This window comes from Stigmatopora argus, chromosome 5 (assembly GCF_051989625.1).
Source record: "Stigmatopora argus isolate UIUO_Sarg chromosome 5, RoL_Sarg_1.0, whole genome shotgun sequence".
Taxonomy (NCBI): Eukaryota; Metazoa; Chordata; class Actinopteri; order Syngnathiformes; family Syngnathidae; genus Stigmatopora; species Stigmatopora argus.
The window spans coordinates 2,829,852-2,850,125 of NC_135391.1; the positions used below are offsets into that span (position 1 = coordinate 2,829,852).

At 39.1% G+C, this 20,274-nt stretch overlaps 2 protein-coding genes across 5 annotated transcripts; one reads left to right on the plus strand and one right to left on the minus strand.

Moving 5' to 3' along the window:
- Positions 1–647: 647 nt before the first annotated feature.
- dgcr6 (DiGeorge syndrome critical region gene 6) lies at positions 648–20,172 on the minus strand. 4 transcript variants are annotated; one of them, XM_077600243.1, is made up of 10 exons: positions 20,056–20,172; positions 17,039–17,132; positions 9,945–10,061; positions 7,927–8,056; positions 3,457–3,572; positions 2,276–2,382; positions 1,645–1,805; positions 1,321–1,421; positions 1,110–1,250; positions 648–1,014 (listed from the first exon to the last, which is right to left on the minus strand). In XM_077600243.1, the coding sequence occupies exons 6-10, from the start codon at positions 2,377–2,379 to the stop codon at positions 937–939; spliced, it is 585 nt and encodes a 194-aa protein (XP_077456369.1). In that variant the 5' UTR covers positions 2,380–2,382; positions 3,457–3,572; positions 7,927–8,056; positions 9,945–10,061; positions 17,039–17,132; positions 20,056–20,172; the 3' UTR covers positions 648–936. The 4 variants fall into 4 exon arrangements, with proteins under 4 accessions (XP_077456369.1, XP_077456368.1, XP_077456367.1 ...); XM_077600242.1 differs by having other exon boundaries at positions 20,052–20,165; XM_077600241.1 differs by having other exon boundaries at positions 17,710–20,161.
- On the plus strand, positions 2,675–17,007 carry rasal1a (RAS protein activator like 1a (GAP1 like)). The gene is made up of 21 exons (XM_077600244.1): positions 2,675–3,142; positions 3,362–3,418; positions 4,246–4,359; positions 4,615–4,676; positions 5,374–5,503; positions 5,689–5,770; positions 5,858–5,998; positions 6,371–6,462; positions 6,799–6,916; positions 7,005–7,158; positions 7,757–7,821; positions 7,971–8,083; positions 9,641–9,833; positions 9,933–10,070; positions 11,534–11,678; positions 12,286–12,458; positions 13,476–13,613; positions 13,931–14,066; positions 14,186–14,306; positions 15,044–15,114; positions 15,259–17,007. The coding sequence occupies exons 1-21, from the start codon at positions 3,078–3,080 to the stop codon at positions 15,405–15,407; spliced, it is 2,457 nt and encodes an 818-aa protein (XP_077456370.1). The 5' UTR covers positions 2,675–3,077; the 3' UTR covers positions 15,408–17,007.
- Positions 20,173–20,274: the final 102 nt, after the last annotated feature.

Sequence of the window (20,274 nt, forward strand, 5' to 3'; positions counted from 1 at the left end):
TGCACAGCTGTTCTGTGCTGCAGTGATGATGCTAACAAAGAGCACAAATGCTTCCCTTTTTAATGTTTTTTTTGCAGCGATGGTCGCAGGGGTGCTGAAGCTTATCCCAGGAAACTATGGGCAGGGGATGCTTTGAATTGGTTGCCAGGAAATTGCAGGACAAATGCTTCCATTTGTACACATTTTGAGGTGTAGTCAACATGGAAGCCAGAAAGCTTGTTTACATGTGTAAAATAACCAATTGAGAACTTGAGCCAAAATGGCTCACATTTATTTCCCATGTTTTTTCTTTTCCATCATAGGTGAGTTTTCTTCAGTCGATCAAAACCCATGTCATTTCTTTTTTCCAAATAAAATTTTAGTTTTTAAAGAAAGACAACACATGTACGAATGCTAATAATACAAAACATTTGAAAAATCAAGAAAAAAAATCCCCAAAAGTATTACTACCTATAAAAGCTATTTCCAGGTCCCTTGTAATATGAAAACTTTATGCAAATGTACATGCAATGTTAGTCTTTGTTTGTGACACTGAAAAAAGGAAGGCAGCAACATTTAGCATTGCAGCTAAAAATAAGCACGTTTAAGTATATCTCTAAGTTTAAGGACTTAGAGATTCAGTATTTGACTATCTCAATTCAACAGGCTTATGTTGAAAATAAAGATTTAATATGCTCACAAACAAAACCTTATTTCAATCATCCATATGCAGTCAAATAAATAGTTTCAAGTTTAACAAGCATATCAAACGTTCTCTTTAAGTTGGATGCATATGTACCAAAATCTAAACAAAGAACAAAATGTACACAGAAGACTATCTTAACAAATATCATTCAAATAAATAGACAACAAAAATACTTCCCTCTTTCACACATCTTGCTTCAACTTACATTCTGAACATGGGTAGATGTTTCTCCAAAGACAATAACATCTTTCTCATAGATATCCAGACTGAGATTCCTTTTGTTGCAGCTTCAAAATTAACTCAAGTAAATTCATCTGCATGGTCAGCTCCTAAAAATAAAAAAATCCAATAACCCACATCCAATCAATTATTTCTGCTTGATTATTTCTGTTAATAATGCCAATAACAATATTTCACTGCAAACCTGGGCATTTGCTGTGACATAAAACCCAGGAACTCCAGCTTTTTCCAGAGTATTCTGTTGGTCTGTTACTTTTTGGTCCATCTCGGACACAATCTTCTTATCCATCATTCTTTGTTCCTCTCGCACACGGATTTCCAGGGCCTTAGAAGAATAAAAACAAAGAGATTTAATCTAGAAAAATGTGTATTGATGGTTTTTACCACCACTTTACCTCCTGTTCTGCTTGCTGATTGGACCGAAGCAGTGGCAGGTTGTGAGACTTGCATGACAACAGCGATTCCTTGTGCTTCCTTGCTATATCTTGCTTGAGGGCTGCACATTAAATGATTCAAAAATCACATGTAACAAACAGATGAACAAAAAACACCAAGCAGGTTCTTGATTTTAAATTTGCCCATATTTACTTACTCTCTTCCAAGACACCAGGTATGTCAAATTTTGCTTAATTGTTTAAAAAATGATATCATATTCTGTTTGAAATGTTCCCAAAAGTAACGTACACGCACTAAAGTTCATGAAATGGGAGAAGACCAACCTTGGTGTTCACTGTGCAAGTTTTGTCTCTGCCTGTAAAGATTTTTCTCTGTGAGGTGCTGAATGTCAAGAAGCTCCTGCACTATAGCGTAAACTGTTCCATCTATGAGGGCCAACGCCAAATCGCCAAGTGTGCTGTAGGACATTCGCTGTTGGAAGGAGCTGCTCAAAAGAAAAAAAATCACGTAAATAATATTAGCAACAAAATCGGCCAGTATGTAATGTAAAAAAAGTAAACTACTTTTCTCCACCAGTAATGATACACCACTAATAGGCCAAACTAGTAGCCTCCTGTCCCCCAATAGCAGGATTAAATATGACCATGAATTATGTGAAGCTACCCTGCTCGTATGTCAAAACTGACTAGCTAATGTGTAGAAATGCTACTAAGTACAGAGCAAAATAATAAAAATCCAAGTACTTCACAATTGTTATACAAGTAAACCATAGTCCATGTAGGTTTTTGTCTTAATTCTGGAGTTTGGGATACGAGTAAGATTGCAAAATTGTGCTTTCTTGAACACATGCATGTTCATTTGAGTTACGAGTACGAAGTAGTAAACAAGAAAGTTTTGGTCGAGGCAACAAAGGGCCCTGCTGAGGAAAAATATACAAATAATATTAATATTTACCTTGGTAATTCTTTTGCTAATATCTGTAGCTCTGACAAAAGGTAGTAATGTCGTTGTTGTTGTTTTGTTGGATCTCCATCAGTTACTGGAGGACAGCCATCCATCTTCTAATCAATCAACACAGATCATAACAACTTTAATAATTTATCACATACTAGATTACTTAAGGAGATAATATTTCATAATAATTTATTGGACTCGATTTAATGGAATCCTGGCGGAAAATATTATACCTCGGTGATGCCTTATTGGCATGTTAGCTCCAAAGCGCTCACAAGTTGAGAAGGACCCAAGATTGTTGCCCTTTAAGATGCCTGCTTGGAAGTCAAACTTACTTGCAGTTTCTGCATTGCCCCGCCAGGTGGCACATACTCAACAAAGGAAATCCTTTGGGCGTTGTTGTCTAAAATCCGCATTTGCATCTCCCATTTTGTACAAAATGTAAATAAATGCACCGAGATGAAACAGTACGGACGGAGTACGTATAGCGAGCTGTCAAATAAGGTGATATAAAATGTTTAAGAAAGGCTTATCTATATATTTGGGATGGTTTTGCATTAAAAATAGAAATACATACATTATAATAATAATAAAATAGACTCGTGTGAGACGACGCTGGGCTGTGACAGTGGAAGGATCCAATATTAGATGCACGCGAGCGTGCGTGCGCGCGCGCGCGTGGAACGACGTGCGCGTGCGTCTGGCGCGCTCAAGGTGCGGTGACATGAAGAGGAGAAAAACGTTCGGACCGGGGACAGCGCACATGGAAGAGCCTTGGATTCCTTGCTGAGTCGTCGCCAAAATGGCAAAAAACACATCATTGTATTTTCGCATCGTCGAGGGCAGGAACCTCCCAGCCAAAGACGTGTGAGTAATACCTAAATAGTGCAAGTCTTTATGTATTATGTTAAAAAAATACCACCTCAAGGCGATTCTATTTCCATAAGAATATTCCTGAGATTGTTTGATATTTTTTTTCCATTTTGTAGTATATAAATTGAGATGATCTGGATGAGTTGAATGTTAATAAGTCACCACCATCTTAAATGTATTATTGTCATATATATAGTATTTTTTCATTTCAAGGTCGGGAAGCAGCGATCCATATTGCATAGTCAAAGTTGACAATGAAGTCGTGGCCAGGTGAGTTGCAATTTTTAAAAAATAAATAAAAAAATTACCCTTCATCCGCTACTTTACACACTTGACTTGCGGAGGAGATGTGATCAGGGTGGGTACGCACACCGTGGCCCCTTCCATAGCAGAGAACCTGATACTGGTCTGGCCTTTAAAAGACCTGTAGGTAACCATGGAGAGAATGCATCAGTAGTTCCATGCATGCAGCTATAGTGTATTACTACATGGAAGATGTTCTCAATTTATCTGAGTGCGACATTTGGCATCCTTGGAAACATGGCGATCTTCACCGCTATGTAGTGAATTTTGGCAAAATCATCTGAAAACACTAATAATTGTCCCAGCTGGTCGAATTGGCAAAAGTGTGGCATTTCACAGCAATCGCCCACGTCTTATGCGTAATGTTGCTCCTTCTGTGCAAATTGGGTGATTACTGTACTCGGGTTTACTTAATAATGGCTTTTGGTTTCTATCTTGAGGAGATATAAATGCAGTTAATGCATGTTTTTTTTTTGCTCAGTAATGAGAGCCCATTGTACTGGTGAATTGATTTTTTTATGTCGACTGTTTCACGATTAGATTATTTAGTCTTTTTTTGAGTCATGACTTTTGTTGGGCAGCAATTGAGTTACAAGGCATAAATAAATCTCTATTGTAGATATTTTTATCTTACATTATGTGCCGATCAGTCCCTACAATAATACTATTAAATGTCTTTTTTTGCTGCCTGTCAATCCAGATAATACTCCAAAGTGACAATATTTGTGCTTATTTCTTGTTATGAAGTCATTTTTTTTGTAGATTCATATTTACTGCATGACCTTTGGATTCAGGACCGCTACCGTGTGGAAGAACCTGAATCCATTCTGGGGTGAAGAGTATACACTTCACCTCCCAACTGGTTTCCATTCACTCTCCTTCCATGTCATGGATGAGGATACTTTCGGGTAAAGTTATGAAAGCAAAAATATTAGCAACACAACGTCTATTTGTGTCATTTATATGTTTGTGCACTCACTAATGTTATGGGGTTTGATTTATGGTGAAATGTTTTCTTGGAAAACCGAGTTTGAGTCTCATGTACAGTTTTGGAAAAGAGCCAAATGCAGTTTTTATGTTTTTATGCTCTTATAAAATATTTGTCTAATATGCCGGTCAATATTTTTGATTGGCATCTCATCACGGTTTATCTTTTTTGACAGCCACGATGATGTGATTGGCAAAATTTCTTTGACCAAAGAAGCCATTGGATCTCAAACTAAAGGTACGACGTGAGTGGGAGGGAGCATGACTCAAGGTCAGAGGTCAAATGGTCATGAGTTTGAAATGTTTTTTTTAGTTTTATTTTTGTTTAATCCAAATCTCTGGGAATGTTTTCTTAATGTGTATGCCTGCTCGTTTAATATTTTCTCGGGAATGTGTGGTTTACCTCGCTTATGCGTGGGAACACCAAAAAATACCACCGGTGGGCATTGAGGAAATATCAAAACTTTTAAGAATTCCATTCTATTTGATATGAATCTTGACATTATTATGTTATGTTACATTGGCGAAAGGAAGACACTTTTAAAAACACATAATGAACGGACAAAACATTTTTATCGCCGACTATCCCAGTCCAAGTAGATTGGACATCTATTATCAATGACAATACAAGTCAATTCATCAAATAAAATTAAAATAGTAGTAGGAAGTTATTTGATCTGTTTTCTTAGTGTTAGTATCGTTAGTGGTAAACGTTACTTTGTCGTCAATGTAGAAATAGTACATTTTTTTACAGCGGACATGATTTAAAAGTACAGTATTCCCTCGAATATTGCGGATAATCTCGACCAGACGTAGCCGCGATAATGGAAAAACCGCAAAGTAGGGTCACCCCTATTATCACTACCATAGAACATGTTTTCGCACCTATACAGTTCTTTTAACCCACATTTATTTCGTCTGTGTGAAACGGTCAGTCCTCGACAGTTGGATAAACCTGACGAGGGTTAACCCCGATGAAGAAGTCCAGGGAGAGATCCACCTGACTCTACAACTGCTCAAGTACACGGACAAGATCGTCTTGCGATGCGACGTGATCGAAGCCAGGTATTAGCATCATCATCATCATCAAGACGCAGTCACATTCTCTTGTTCTTCAATCATGTCCTTGCAAATGGGAAAATGACCTTAAAATGAAATCCTGCCCTTGTTGTTGTTGTTGTTATTATGCTAATCCTAGTGTGTGGTTTACTGTGTCCAAAACGGTGTCTGTTGTGTGACTCGCATCCCAGAGACCTGGCCCCAAGAGATCTTTCTGGAACATCCGACCCATTTGCCAGAGTTATTTACAAACATCGCAGTGCAGAGACCTCGGTGAGCTCTAGTTTCATGGGGTAGAAATAAAAAAGATGGAAGTTGATCTTGAGACGCCCCGCCCCGTTTTTTTTTTTTTTTTTTCAGATTATTAAGAAGACGCGTTTCCCTCACTGGGAAGAAACCCTGGAGCTGGATTTCAAACCGGAGGAGCTCAACGAAGAGGGAACTGTCGTCGTTGAGGTCTGGGACTGGGACATGGTGGGAAAAAATGACTTTCTGGGAAAGGTGAGGAAAAACTCTTTCCAAATCTTGAAAGACTGGTGTCAAACATGCAGTGTGCGGACCAAAAGTGGTCCCCTAGAGAGTCTGATCCGGCCCGTGTTTTTTTTTTTTACCTAAAAAGTGACTCTTTAGCTTCTCATGACTGGGATAGATGTCCATTTCATGTAAAATGGGAGGTCATACTTCAGTGGCATCGACGTCCATCATGGCACCCAGTAAGTGAACTTATGGGGTTGAAAATAAACGGATTGAGTTGACATGAATGTGTCTCGAGAAGGAAACCGAGTTTGACACCCGTTTTCCAAGACCTAAAAACATGGCATTATCTCGTTTCGCACGCTTATTATACGAATTATTAACGTATGAATTCTGCAGGTGGAAATTCCGTCTTCCTGTTTACGCAAAACTCCTTTGCTGGAGAGCTGGTTTCGTCTGCTACCTTTGGGAAACAACGAGGTGGATGATGGGTGAGGATGACGATCGGTCGGCATGATCACGTTTTGATGAATAGGACATTTTTGGAGAATGTATCGACAGAATAAAAGCATTATGGAGTTCAATTTCGCGTTGCAAATGGAACGCATTAAGCCTATAATGCGATAATGGGAAAACTGCAAAGTAGGGTCACAACTATTATGACTACCATAGTACATGTTTTCGGGCATATACAAAAATACAAGTAGAGTTCTTTTAACTTGCCTTTATTTCGTCTATTGCTCACATGAAATGGAGTTGACGTTAAAGCGGCCCGCGAACCACGATTTTGACACTATTGAGCTAAAAAAAAAAATCTGTCCCTCCAGTGGCAAGTTGGGCGCACTGCGCCTGAAGGTACGTTTGGTGGAGGATCAGATTTTGCCGTCTTTGTACTATCGGCCTCTACTTGATCTTCTGGTGGAGTCTGTCATTTCTCCTCCTGAGGTGAGGAACTTTTGTTTTCTGTCGTTATTTAGCGGGTAATGGGTGTGTTCTCGTTTGAGGACGTAAGGGGAAAAAATATTTTGGTTAGGTTGAGGAGAGCAGCGCCTTGAGCATGCTGGAGGACGTCACCACGGTGGAGAGCCGGCAAGACGTGGCCATGACTTTGGTGAAGATCTACTTGGGTCAGGGCTTGGTGGTTCCCTTCTTGGATTATCTCAACACCCACGAGGTCAACCAAACTAGTACGTTGAAACTCGGGGAAAATGCAGGAAAAATATGACGCGCGACCGTACGCCTTGTTATTATGAAATTATTTGTGTTTGGGATGAATGATGACGGTATGTTTTGAATTTTTTTTTTCATGGAAATTGCTGAAAAAAATGGTGTGCATTTTTGGGGGGATTTTCTTAGTTTTGATAGAAAAGGCGTATTGAGTCGTTGGGTAAAGATTGGCGTAGTAAATATTTGTAGTTTTTTGGCATCTTTGATAATTAGATTAGATTAGATAACTTTATTCACCCCGTATTTGGGACATAAATAAATAGGTAATAAGTAAGTTAATAAATACATAAATAAATAAAAATATATATTTATATATAAATAAATAAATATATAAATAAATACATATATACATAAATAAATATATACATAAATAAATATATAAATAAATAAATACATAATAATATGCTGATTTGAATGACGGACAGCAATCATTTTCAAACTAAACCTGCAAAAATGATTTCTCTCACTCGTTGTTGTGTTTTTGTACCTGGATTTTGTCAAATTTGGATCGTATTTGTTCCTAATCCTTTCAATTTTTTTTTAATCTTTCCATCCTAGCCGATCCAAACACGTTATTTCGTTCCAACTCGCTGGCGTCCAAAGCCATGGAGCAGTTCATGAAGGTGAGTCATTCTTTCAATTTCAACTCGCTATATTTCTCTTCAGAACCTTGTGCATCTTCCTAAATGTACCACTACATTAAACAGTCTTACAATGGAAGTTCTTACCTGCAGAAGATAGATTTTTTTCCCCCCTCAAAAACTTCTTTTAGGCTGTCGGCATGCTGTATTTACACGAAGTCTTGAAGCCCATCATCAACCGGATCTTTGATGAGAAGAAGTACATTGAACTGGATCCCTGTAAAATTGACCTGAATCACACAAGGTAATTTTGACTTCTACTAATTCAGATACTGATCAGTGGATCAAAAGTTTATCTGTTTATTTAGCTTTACTGTACAATTTAGGTGGCCACACTCTTATTTTACACCCTAGACGAATATACGAATCTGAGAATCAAATGTCAGAAGGGGGTGGCTGTTGCTAGGCAACTGCCGCCAGCCCCCTGAGATGTCAATCTATGACGAGAGCCGGGGTCTAATTCTTACAGTAGCCGTGCGTGTCATTTTTAAAGATACAGTGGTACCTCGACATACGAGCAGCTCGAGATATGAGGAAAATTTCGAGCAAATAATTATCTCTAGATACGAGAAAAAAAATTTGAGATGCGAGAAAGCCAGGTGGCCAAGACATGAGAGAAATTAATAAGTAATACATGATAAATAGTCAACATAACAGTAGTCACAACATAAATAAGTAGGGAAGTGCACAAACAACAACAACAAAATGAACAGATAAATAATAATAATCAATAAATAAGGAATCAACATAATAAATAAGTAGTAGTCAAGATAGCAAATAAATAGTAGTCAACCTAGATAAGTAGCCAACATAATATGTAGTCACAACATAAATAAGTAGGGATGTGCACAAATAACAACAACAAACAAATAAACAAACAGATAAATAATAATAAATAAATAGTAGTCAACATAATAAATTAGTAGTAGTCAACATAATAAATAAGTAGTTGTCAACATAATAAATAAGTAGTTGTCAGCATAATAAATAAGTAGTAGTCAACGTAATAAATAAGTAGTAGTCAACATAATAAATAAGTGGTAGTCAATCAAGATAAGTAGTAGTCACAGATAAAATCATTAAATAAGTAGTAGTCAATATCCTAAATAAGTAGTAGTCAACATAATAAATAAGTAGTAGTCAACATAATAAATAAGTAGTAGTCAACATAATAAATAAGTAGTAGTCAACATAATAAATAAGTAGTAGTCAACATAATAAATAAGTAGTAGTCACAGATAAATAATCAATAAGTAGTAGTCAATATAATAAATAAATAGTAGTCCACATAATAAATTAGTAGACAACATAATAAATAAGTAGTAGTCAATATAATAAATAAGTAGTTGTCAACATAATAAATAAGTAGTAGTCAACATAATAAATAAGTAGTAGTCAATATAATAAATAAATAGTAGTCAATATAATAAATAAGTAATAGTCAAGCAAGATAAGTAGGTTAACAGCGCGTACTATTAATGTGCATCTTTACTCGCGGTAAGTAGTAGTCACAGATAAATAATCAATAAGTAGTAGTCAATATAATAAATAAATAGTAGTCCACATAATAAATTAGTAGTCAACATAATAAATAAGTAGTTGTCAATATAATAAATAAGTAGTTGTCAACATAATAAATAAGTAGTAGTCAACATAATAAATAAGTAGTAGTCAATATAATAAATAAATAGTAGTCAATATAATAAATAAATAGTAGTCAATATAATAAATAAGTAGTAGTCAAGCAAGATAAGTAGGTTAACAGCGCGTACTATTAATGTGCATCTTTACTCGCGGTAAGGCGAATTTCATTTAAGGGCGCCGTGTCGGAGGCAGAGGTGCGAGACAACAGTGCGGGGATGCTACAAAACTACTTGGCCAAGATTGTGGAATCCATCGTGAGTTCGGTGGACCAATGTCCTCCCGTCATGAGGGTGGCCTTCAAACAGCTGCACAGGCGAGTGGAAGAGCAGTTTACCCAACCCGAGAATGAGGTCAGCGCGCTCGTAAAGAAAAACGTGCCTTGACAAAATGTCGTTATATGTCACGGCTTACGTGTAGGTTAAGTGTACATCATTTTGTGTGTTGAACAGGATGTGAAATACCTGGCCATTGGCGGATTCTTCTTCCTACGTTTTTTTGCTCCGGCTATCCTCACTCCAAAACTGTTCCAGCTGAGAGACCAGCATGCCGATACGCGGACAAGCAGGACGCTCTTGCTGCTGGCCAAGGTACAATGGACGACACAGACGACAATTGTTACAACGTGTACGTTTGGAAATAAGAGACTTCTAGGCCAGGGGTGCTCAAACTTTCTCAAGGCCAGCCTCCCACAATCAGTTTTGTATGTTTAGGGACACTCACTCACAGGCGAGCTACGAAAAACAAAGGTCTTATTCCTACAGAGAATATAATTGCTGTACACTTTTGAAGTGTCCAAGATCAATGTATCACTTCCCAGGTTGTTTGTATGCATGTTAAAAATAAATAAAAGTATTGCACATCTTACAAATGAAACATCATACAAGCCTAAAGGAAACCAACAGACTGGGTCAAATCTTACTTTCTTGGAATCTACCAATAGTAGCTTAGACCACACGTGTCAAAGTGGCGGCCCAAGGGCCAAATCTGGCCCGCCGCATCATTTTGTGCGGCTCGAGAAAGTAAATGATGAGTGCTGACTTTCTGTTTTAGGATCAAATTAAAATGAAGAGTATAGATGTGTATTCAATTTCCTGAATTTCCCCTTTTTAAATCAATAATTGTAATTTTTTAATCATTTTTTTGTGTTTTTAGTTAAAAAATCATTTTGTAAAATCTAAAAATATATTTTAAAAAGCTAAAATAAACATTGTTTTAGATCTATAAAAACGGAATATTCAGGGCCTTTAATCCAGTTCATTTAATCCATTTATACAAAAAAATCTAAATATTATATCTAAAACGGTCCGGCGCACGTGAAATCAAGTTGCCGTTAAAGCGGCCCGCGAACCAACCCGAGTCTGACACCCTTGGCTTAGACAATTGACTCATAGATCGCAATCTACATATCGAGCACCCCTATTCTAGGCCCAAATTTAGAAGAAAAAAATGTACAACAGTCCCTGCACATGATAACACATTTGTACAACTTTATCAGGTCTTGCTCCAAAAGAAACAATGACAAATAAGTCTATTATAGTTTGCAATGAACCAAGATAGTTTTGTTGGGGTTTGACGGTAAGGGTTACAAATTCGCTGTCCGTGGTGCTGAACTGCGGTTGCCAGGGGTTCTCTTTCACCAAAGGCTATTTTTGCTAGCAACTCTTTGTGCAGCCGGCAGAGTATGTTCAAAGAGTGGATTGGGGGCTGGGGGGAGTGTTGGTGGTGGTCTGGTGGTGGGGGGGTATGGGGGGTTTACAGGGACTTCCTCCTCTCCCACGGCCAGGTGGGTGCTGGACAAAAGGCCTCGCAGCATGTTTGGCCACTGGGACATTTTTGATCTTTGACTTTCAGTCAAATAAAAAAAAATAAAAAGACAGCAAGTGCACAGTTTGTAGCTTTTGATTTTATCTTTGTATGTTTTTTAGGATTAAACCTCGCAAATTGTCTGCACAGGTTAATGTGAGCTGGTCTGGTTGTCTAATCTACACTGTAAAAATGTCTCACTTTAGTTGGGATGATCCAATTGTTTTTTTTGTTTTGTTTTGGTCAGGCTTTACAAAGTGTGGGGAACCTGGGTCTCCAACTGGGACATGGAAAGGAACAGTGGATGGAACCCTTGCATCCCATCATCCTTCGCAGTGTGGCCTCTGTCAAGGACTTCTTCAACAAATTGATTGATGTAGATCACGACACAGGTAAAGTACATTGCCGTGTATGGTCTTGCCTGAAGGGTAGTAATCTTTTAAACAATATGGCTGCCCTATATTTTCAAAATTGGATGATACAATTTAAAATCAAAAGCCAGTAAGGGCTTTTTTTTCATTATTCCATTTATTTTTGAAAGAACATAGCAATATTCAACACTTTTAAAAGAGACAACTATCTGCACATTTGAGCATTTTAGCAAGAAAAATACACCTAATTTCCTTTTTGCTGGCCACACAAAATGATGTGGTGGGCCAAATGCAGACCCCCCGGGTCATGGGTTTGAAGTATTTACATCAATAGTCAGTCACGGGTATCCTTGCGGTATATAATTTCAGAAATTATTTTAAAAAACGTATCAGTTCAGGTGAAAAATATTGAAAAGAGTTGAGTCAACGAATGAATTTGCTTGCCTCGTAACAAACGTCAACAAAGATAGTGCTGTCCATCTCTTTTGAAATTCTCTTATCCTCCATCTGCACAATAACACCTACGCATTTGCCTTAAAGGTCAGGTTGACATTTGATGCTCCTCTCCTAGATTCGTTTGGCACAATTCCATGAATGATTTTAAGATTTTATCTCTGTTTTCTCAAAGTATCGGAGATCCCGCGGCGAGCCGTGTTCCTCCCATCGGTCATCGTCAAAGAGGGCTACCTCCATAAACACAAAGCGGAAGGAGGCCAGCTTCTGTCTCGTTTCTCCTCCAAGAAGCGCTACTTCTGGTTAACCACCGGAACGCTCTCTTACGCCAAGACGCCCGATTGGCCGGTAGGTGCAATCGTTCTTTCGCTCTCTTCCGTCAATGTCAGCCAATGAGCTCGCAAGAAACCTCCAAATGCCCCAAGCTACCAGGAAGCAACCTGGAGAATCCGTCAAATCCGCAGAAAGCGACCAACAAATGTAGAAATTCTCCCAAAACCAATAGGAAATGATCCAAAATTACAATAAAGTGACACGAAATGAACTCATTGCCTGCCATTGACAATAATAGATGTCCAATTCACTGAAACGGTCCGTGAATGCTCCTCCTTTAGTGGAGATACTCGCATTGGATTGGCTAAAATAGTACTAGTGCTGTTAAAAAGTCTGCCCACTCCCTGTTGTTGTTTTTCCCAGCCATGAGACATCACAACAATGACATTTTTTGCTTTTCAAAAGATTCCACTGGGTTGCAAATAATTTAGGGTTGCCTGTCCCTTTAAGTGACAATCTTCTGTACTTCTATGGCCATGGCTTCAAACCTAATATTGACTTGACTGTCATACGTAAACCATTTGAAGACCATCTACGACACGGTTTAGCAAGTGAACGCACTTTCGCCGTCCAAAAATATAACCGCTTGGTCCCACGCATTTTGAATCGATCTCCTCACCAGGCCATCTCGAGTGTTATTATCATGCGGTGCGTAAACCCGGTGATAATCATATCCTCTCATTGACCAGCTAGTGCTGTTTCTTTGAGCCAGCCAGGGCTTTGTGTGAGCGGGATAAAGGCCAGGGTTAATTGAAGCTGGCCGATATTCACGGTGACGTCGCAAATCGGCTCGGAAACAATGGCCCATTTCCTCCATCTTGGATCTGCCCATTCTCTGTGGCTCAAGCTGCTATTGAAGAAGGCTGATTTACACTTAAAAGGGGCCTCGGCTATCGCTTGGCCAAAACCGGAGTTCTGTTGTACATTTATCAAATATATTCCACTCGAATTTGAGAGTGCTCGGACACTTAATTTTTTTTTTAGCTTGTTTATATTGATTTTAATCTGTGTTTTGTGGCTCAATTGTTGCAGGTGCGCTCCTCCATCCCCATCCAATGCGTATGCGGGGTGGAGAGGGTGGACGAAAATGCCTTCCAGCAGCAGAATGTGATGCAAGTTGTTACCAAGGACAATGACGGGCAACTGCGCACCATGTACATCCAGTGCAAGGTGCGTACTTACAAACGTCGCCGACCTCCCAGTTCAAATTGATTGGACGTCTAGCGCTGTCAATGAGTTAACCGCTTATACCCTGCTGTTTGTTTTTGTGCTGGAAATGTCGTTACGGAATAAACATTGAATAGGGATTTCAATTTTAGCTCATAGTACGGGGGCGGAGCTTAGGGGGGCATCTAGGGGTGTAAAAAAAAATAAACATGATGCTCCACCCGCTCGACTCAGGGGGCCCGTTAATGCTCCTCGCCCCGAGGCCTTGTTCACATTAGTTCCGCCCCTGGCTCAGTCACTAATGCTTTTAACGTGTACAGAATGTGAACGAGCTGAACCAATGGCTGTCCGCTATCAGAAAAGTCAGCCTCTACAACGAGCACATGCTCAATTCCTTCCACCCGGGGACGCACCGCGGGGGAAAGTGGACGTGCTGCCTACAGGCGGACCGGAAAGGTAGCATCATTTTTTTTGTTTGCTTCCTAATTTGGGGGGCGGGGGCAATTTAGTGAATCTATGGGAAAGTAGTGGAGTGGTCCATGAATTTTAACAGCCGTATGTGCTCGGTTTGCAAGCGGTGGGCTGCGGTCGAACCCACTCAACCGTGACTCTGGGGGACTGGAGTGATCCTCTTGATCCTGATGCTGAGACTCAAACTATTTACAAACAGCTTCTCCAAGGAAGAGACAAACTCAGGTGAGTTGTGCTATAGGACAATACAAAAGCTATAAACTTTAAAAACTAAGTTAAATACAGTAATACCTTGAAATACGGGTGCCACAATATACGAGAAATTTGAGATACGAGTAACATTCCGAGCAAAAGATATCTAGGACCACTGGGCGGAGCGTTGCATTTTTTCCATGTTTTTTTTTGCGTTAGTCAGTGCAGAATTAAGGGGAAAAACAATGGGTCCAAAGCAAGCAGATGCAATGAAGGGTAGTGCAAAGAAAAAGCGTGTGACAATTGATATTAAGCACGAAATAATCAAATAACGCGAGTGGTGTAAAGGTGACGGAGGGGAGTACTTTTAGTATTGAACATCATAACCGCTAGATAGTTATTTGTTACTCTGTTAGTAGATGGTGATTTAGAACCAATAAAAAATGTTTTTCCATTGTAATATCTTGTTTTTTGGTGTTTTTTAACAGGGTGGGAACAAATTAATTTGTTTTGAGTTCATTTCTATGGGAAGCGTTAATTTGAGATATGAGTGCCTCGACATACGAGCTCGGTCCTGGAACACATTGAGCTCGTATCTCAATGTATTACTGTATGTTATCCAATCCAATCATGAGAGCTAACCTGGTTACAGTTCATAAACAGGACACTAGATGTCAGTGTTGAACCCCATTCACTTTTCTCATAAGGCATTGGGCTAATGAATCCTCCAAGGGATTTCTTATTATAATGTCATGATTTTGCACCCGTAGGAAAAAATACCTCCCAGAAGCAGATCAAATGGGAAGCAATAAAGAAGAGATCAACTCTAACCTTCATTCAGGTGATGCCATAACTTAGCTCGTTGACATCGATGAGTAATAAACACTAAATTCACCACAGGAGGAGGAAATTGTGCCTATTTTCTACTATATGTACTGTATTGTTTCATTTTTACTTCATAAAAAAATCATTCTTCCATCCATAGATGGCGCTGAGTGTAAAGCAGACTTGGTAAGACCGGACCAGAACGTCGCCGCCCGGCTACTGAAGGTGATTGAAAATTTAGAACGGGCTCATGCAACTTTCAAGAACCGAGAAGAGGAGGACCCCGCCAACGTGATCCTAAATCCGTAGAGAAGACTCCTAAAACCCGTCGGGAGTAGACGCGTCTCTCGGGATGGCAACGGAGTTAAAGTGAGTGAACGGATGCTTCCTTTTAAGTACGTTTCAAATATGTAGGCCATGCTTTGTATCCGGAGAGTGCCATTGACAGAAGATGGATGACATTTTACAAAGAAGGGAGCATGATCGGATTTGATATTTTGCCTGCGGTGCAATGTGAAAACAAACGCAATTTTTATATTTTGACTGTGTACAGCACGGGTGTCAAAGGTGTGGCCCTCGGGCCGGGAAGTGGCCCGCTAGGGGTCCGATCGGGTCTGACGGGGACTTTGTAGCTCATTCAAACTGTACGTACAGTAATGCCTCGAATATTGTGGTTAATGTAGACCAAACATGGCCGCCATAATTGGAAAAAATAAAATTAACAATTAATAGCGGAAAAAAAATTGCAATAGTGAATTTGTGATAAGTGAAGATGCGATATATGAGGGATTACTGTACATGATTAAATGCTGGAAAAGCCTCAAAATCAGCAGGAGCCGACTAAAGATCAAGAAACATCTTGAAAATTCGCTAAAAATCAATAGGAAATAATCCCAAACTTACCTGAAGTACCCTTAAATGGAAGTGGGAGTTACGGAAAATCAATGAATTTCCTGCTACTCACAATGACTGATGTCCAATTCATTTAAACTGGCTTTGGATGCTCATGTTTCAGTGCCATTGATGGCGCTAGACATTAACTTTTTGGGCCAAAAACAAAGTTGGCATTAACCAAAGTGAGTTTGACAGTCCTGATGTACAGCGTCACTCACACATTCTTATGCAAAAGCTTGTTGTTTTGTATAAATGTATTATTTTGACCACAATGGTGACATGATGAGCATTATGGGTGGAGACTTATGGGCATTTCACATGATAACTTGTGCCTCCACAAGTGAACAAAAATGATTGTAAATGTTGCTTTATGTTGTTTATTTGGTGCTATCAGGATTCAAAACCAATATTTTGTACTTGATTCAGCAACGGATGTTTTATGGGAACTCTACACTCAAATAGGTAATATTTACCTTTCAAATAGTATTTCTTTGTACCTATGTATATTATGCTACCCAGTTTGACCACATGCAGTGGAAATAGGAGCACATTTTTGGTGAATATTTGTTTCTCGTGCCACAAATATGGCAAAAACGGTTAGTGTGAAAGGCCAACATTTTTTTTGAGTTTCCTGAAAACAATGACTTAAGCGATTATTTTATGTCATACACTAATACACCACTAAACAGTTTTTTTGCAATTATTGTTTTTTTTAAGTGCGGTGCGCACAGATTTAAATGTAAATAGAAGAGCTCTGTGTATGGTTGCACTCAAATATAAAGAATATTGGCCAAAGGACAATCAATGCTTAGTTTTTCAACAAAAAAAACAACAACAATTATTGATATCATCCTTATGTTTAACACATCCCAATTTGTTGTGAAAACCAACATGACAATGTGTGAAAAAAAGTTTCTATTTTGAAAAAAACTAAGTGAACTGTTAACTGTGAACATATTAAAAAAAAAAAATCAACAAAATTCTTGTTCATTAAAGTCTCCTCACTACTGTTCAATTTTTGGTGTGAATATGGCATGTGTACTTACTCTTTTACTGTATGAATATTTTCATGACATTTTCCATACGCTGCACAATGACGTCGATTCCTTTGACTTGACTCTTGTGGCAATTTCTTCAGCTCTACAAATTAAAGGCATTATGTCAGAAATGAATTATGACTCGTCTCAAGAAAGAAAACATCAACTACCGTATTTCCTGCACTATAAGTCGCACCACCCAAGGAATTTTTGGGAGGGCAATTCTTATTTGATCAGAAAAACATTAAAATAACAATAGCAAAATGGAGAACAACAGCCTAAATAGGTTAACATACATACCGTATTTTCACGACTATAAGGCGCACCCTCAATGAATGACACATTTTATTTTTTTTCCATATATAAAACACACTGGATTATAAGGCGCCCTGTCTATTTTGGAGAAAATTTAAGACTTTTAAGTGCGCCTTATAGTTGTGAAAATACCGTATTCAGATTAAATATAGCTTTAAAAAAACACCTAACAGGCTGTCGGGGGTCAGAGTGAAAACACAAACAAAATACAAACAAGTTTTACTTGAGTATTGAGTCACAGGCTTTGCTAAAATGTGAAAAAGTGCAACTTATAGGCCGGAAATACGGTCATTTTGATGAAATGTTATGTTTAGCATCCACTGCTGCTCTCCGCCTCATTTAAATGCTAATGAAAGCAGACCTACCTACAGTAGCGTTTTCCAGCTTGTGCTCCTATTATGCGGCACATGTGACCGGCGAGGTAGCGACTAGGTCAACGTGGGGGGGTCGCCACGGTTGACGTTTCCGTCCCAACGGGCCCTTTGGCGATCGTCAGCCTCAACACCCACGCATTTCAGTATAACATTCGGCGGGAAATAACGTGGAAGGCAAAACAAGACTGTCAAACCAATGGAATGAAGGTGACTGACAAAGGTGAAAGCAAAACACCCCCATTGAGGGCACCTTTATTTTTCCATTTTCGTCCACGAGAAAGACACAAACATGCAACAAGGTCATCACGATTCAATTAAGCCCGATGATTCGTTAAAAGCCCTTTATAGTTGAAATCGTAGACATAATCATTTAGCTCGGGGGTGTCAAACCTGCGGCCCGCGGCCGATAAGGGGGTCCGATCTGGGCCACAAGGTTGTTTGGCTTATTGAGTTCATTCATACTTTACGTACGGAATTAGAAAAATGCTTTTTTTTTTAACACAAAACCAGTTTTTTTGAGTTGTGTGATCAAGCGCATGCACTAAATGCAATTTGCTCAATTTCCTATGTGTTCTTTTGCTTTGAAATGCCCCAAATCCAACAGGAAGTAACCTGGAAATACCCCAAAATTATCAGGAATGGACAAACGAACAAGAAACATTCAGGAAATTCCCTAAATATCAATAGGAAGTGACCCAACATTTCCAAGAAGTGACCCAACATTTCCAGGAAGTGACCCAACATTTCTAGAAAGTGACCCAACATTTCCAGGAAGTGATCCAACATTTCCAGGAAGTGAGCCAACATTTCCAGGAAGTGACCCAACATTTCCAGGAAGTGATCCAACATTTCCAGGAAGTGATCCAACATTTCCAGGAAGTGATCCAACATTTCCAGGAAGTGATCCAACATTTCCAAGACGTGAGCCAACATTTCCAGGAAGTGAGCCAACATTTCCAGGAAGTGACCCAACATTTCCAGGAAGTGACCCAACATTTCCAGTAAGTGACCCAACATTTCCAGGAAGTGAATCAACATTTCCAGGAAGTGATCCAACATTTCCAGGAAGTGATCCAACATTTCCAGGAAGTGATCCAACATTTCCAGAAAGTGAGCCAACATTTCCAGGAAGTGATCCAACATTTCCAGGAAGTGATCCAACATTTCCAGGAAGTGATCAACATTTCCAGGAAGTGATGCAAAATGAACTCATTGACAATGACAGATGTCCAATTGACTTCAACTGGCTGTGGTTTCTCATCTTTCAGTGCTTTTGACTGCCCTAGACGTCCAATCCATCCAACATTTGTGCATTCGCCCCTCCCTGTCCAAATGGATTGGACATCTAGCACCGTCAACGACAGCAATTAACTTAACCTTTTTGCCCAAACCTAAACTGACACGAAATCCAGTTAACGTGAACGCGCCCCACGAACCAAAACAAGTTTGACACCCCCGATTTATCTCATTGCAGTTGGGTCTAAGTGAACAAGAACAACGCCGACGCCAAATGAAGAACTGAAAACGTCAATTAAAAAACCCGGACCAGGTCACGTGTGTGTCCAAAGCGTGGCCAAATCCGCCAAACCGACGTCACATGGAAAAACTTCTGAGGCAAGATGTCGAACACAGTGCGAAAAAGGGACCACAACTTCCTTGTTAACCTTTCAAAAGAAGAGCGCGGTGACAATTTCCTACGCTTGGCCTAAGCATGCATCTCGGGAAGACCACGACCGTCTCCTCGAAAGGACGCCGGTCTACGGTTTTGTCCTACAAGACACGCACTCGGTACGCACACAAAAAAGACGGCGAGACACCAACACGCGATATAACCACGTTAAATGTTTAAGGTATATTTTATAGAGATGCACAATAAGCATTAACAATATGACTTTGATAATTACTGTCGTAAATACAAATTGCGCAAATAACGTCCCACTAAGGATAGAATGAAAAAGATTATGTACGTATACTAGTCTTCCCAAAAGAAGATCCATCAATCAAAAATACATTGAAAATATATGCTTTAAAAACGCGTATAATACGCCCGTTTTTGCCAACGAACAACCCCAAAAAATGTCTGTCCTTGCTACAAATAAATCAGGTTTTACAGCAGGAAAATAGGAAATTGCATAAACACCATCTCTCTCTGTTAAAAACCATACCAAAGCATTTTTTTCCATTTCCGTAAAGTTATGTACACACCTGAAAAGTGTAAAGGGCCGATACAAAATTTGGTTATATTTAGATTACTCTATTTCAACTTTAATTCCGATTTAGGCCTTTAAAAATGAAACTATATTTTGCTTGATTTAGGGTAAGAGAAAGCCTACCTACTTTTCTGGAGTGACGTGACATCTTATTTTTCATAAACAGACTGAAGAATCCCAAAATTGATCATCTTGTTTAAACGTGTGAGCACCCTAAAATGGAAGTGAAAAAAAAAACATTTCAATTAATGTTGACGTCCAATCCGTTTTGAACCAATGTTAACTCTTTGGGCCAAAAAATAAACTGGTTCGGCCCAAAATGAGATCGAGTTGGCGTTAAGGTGGC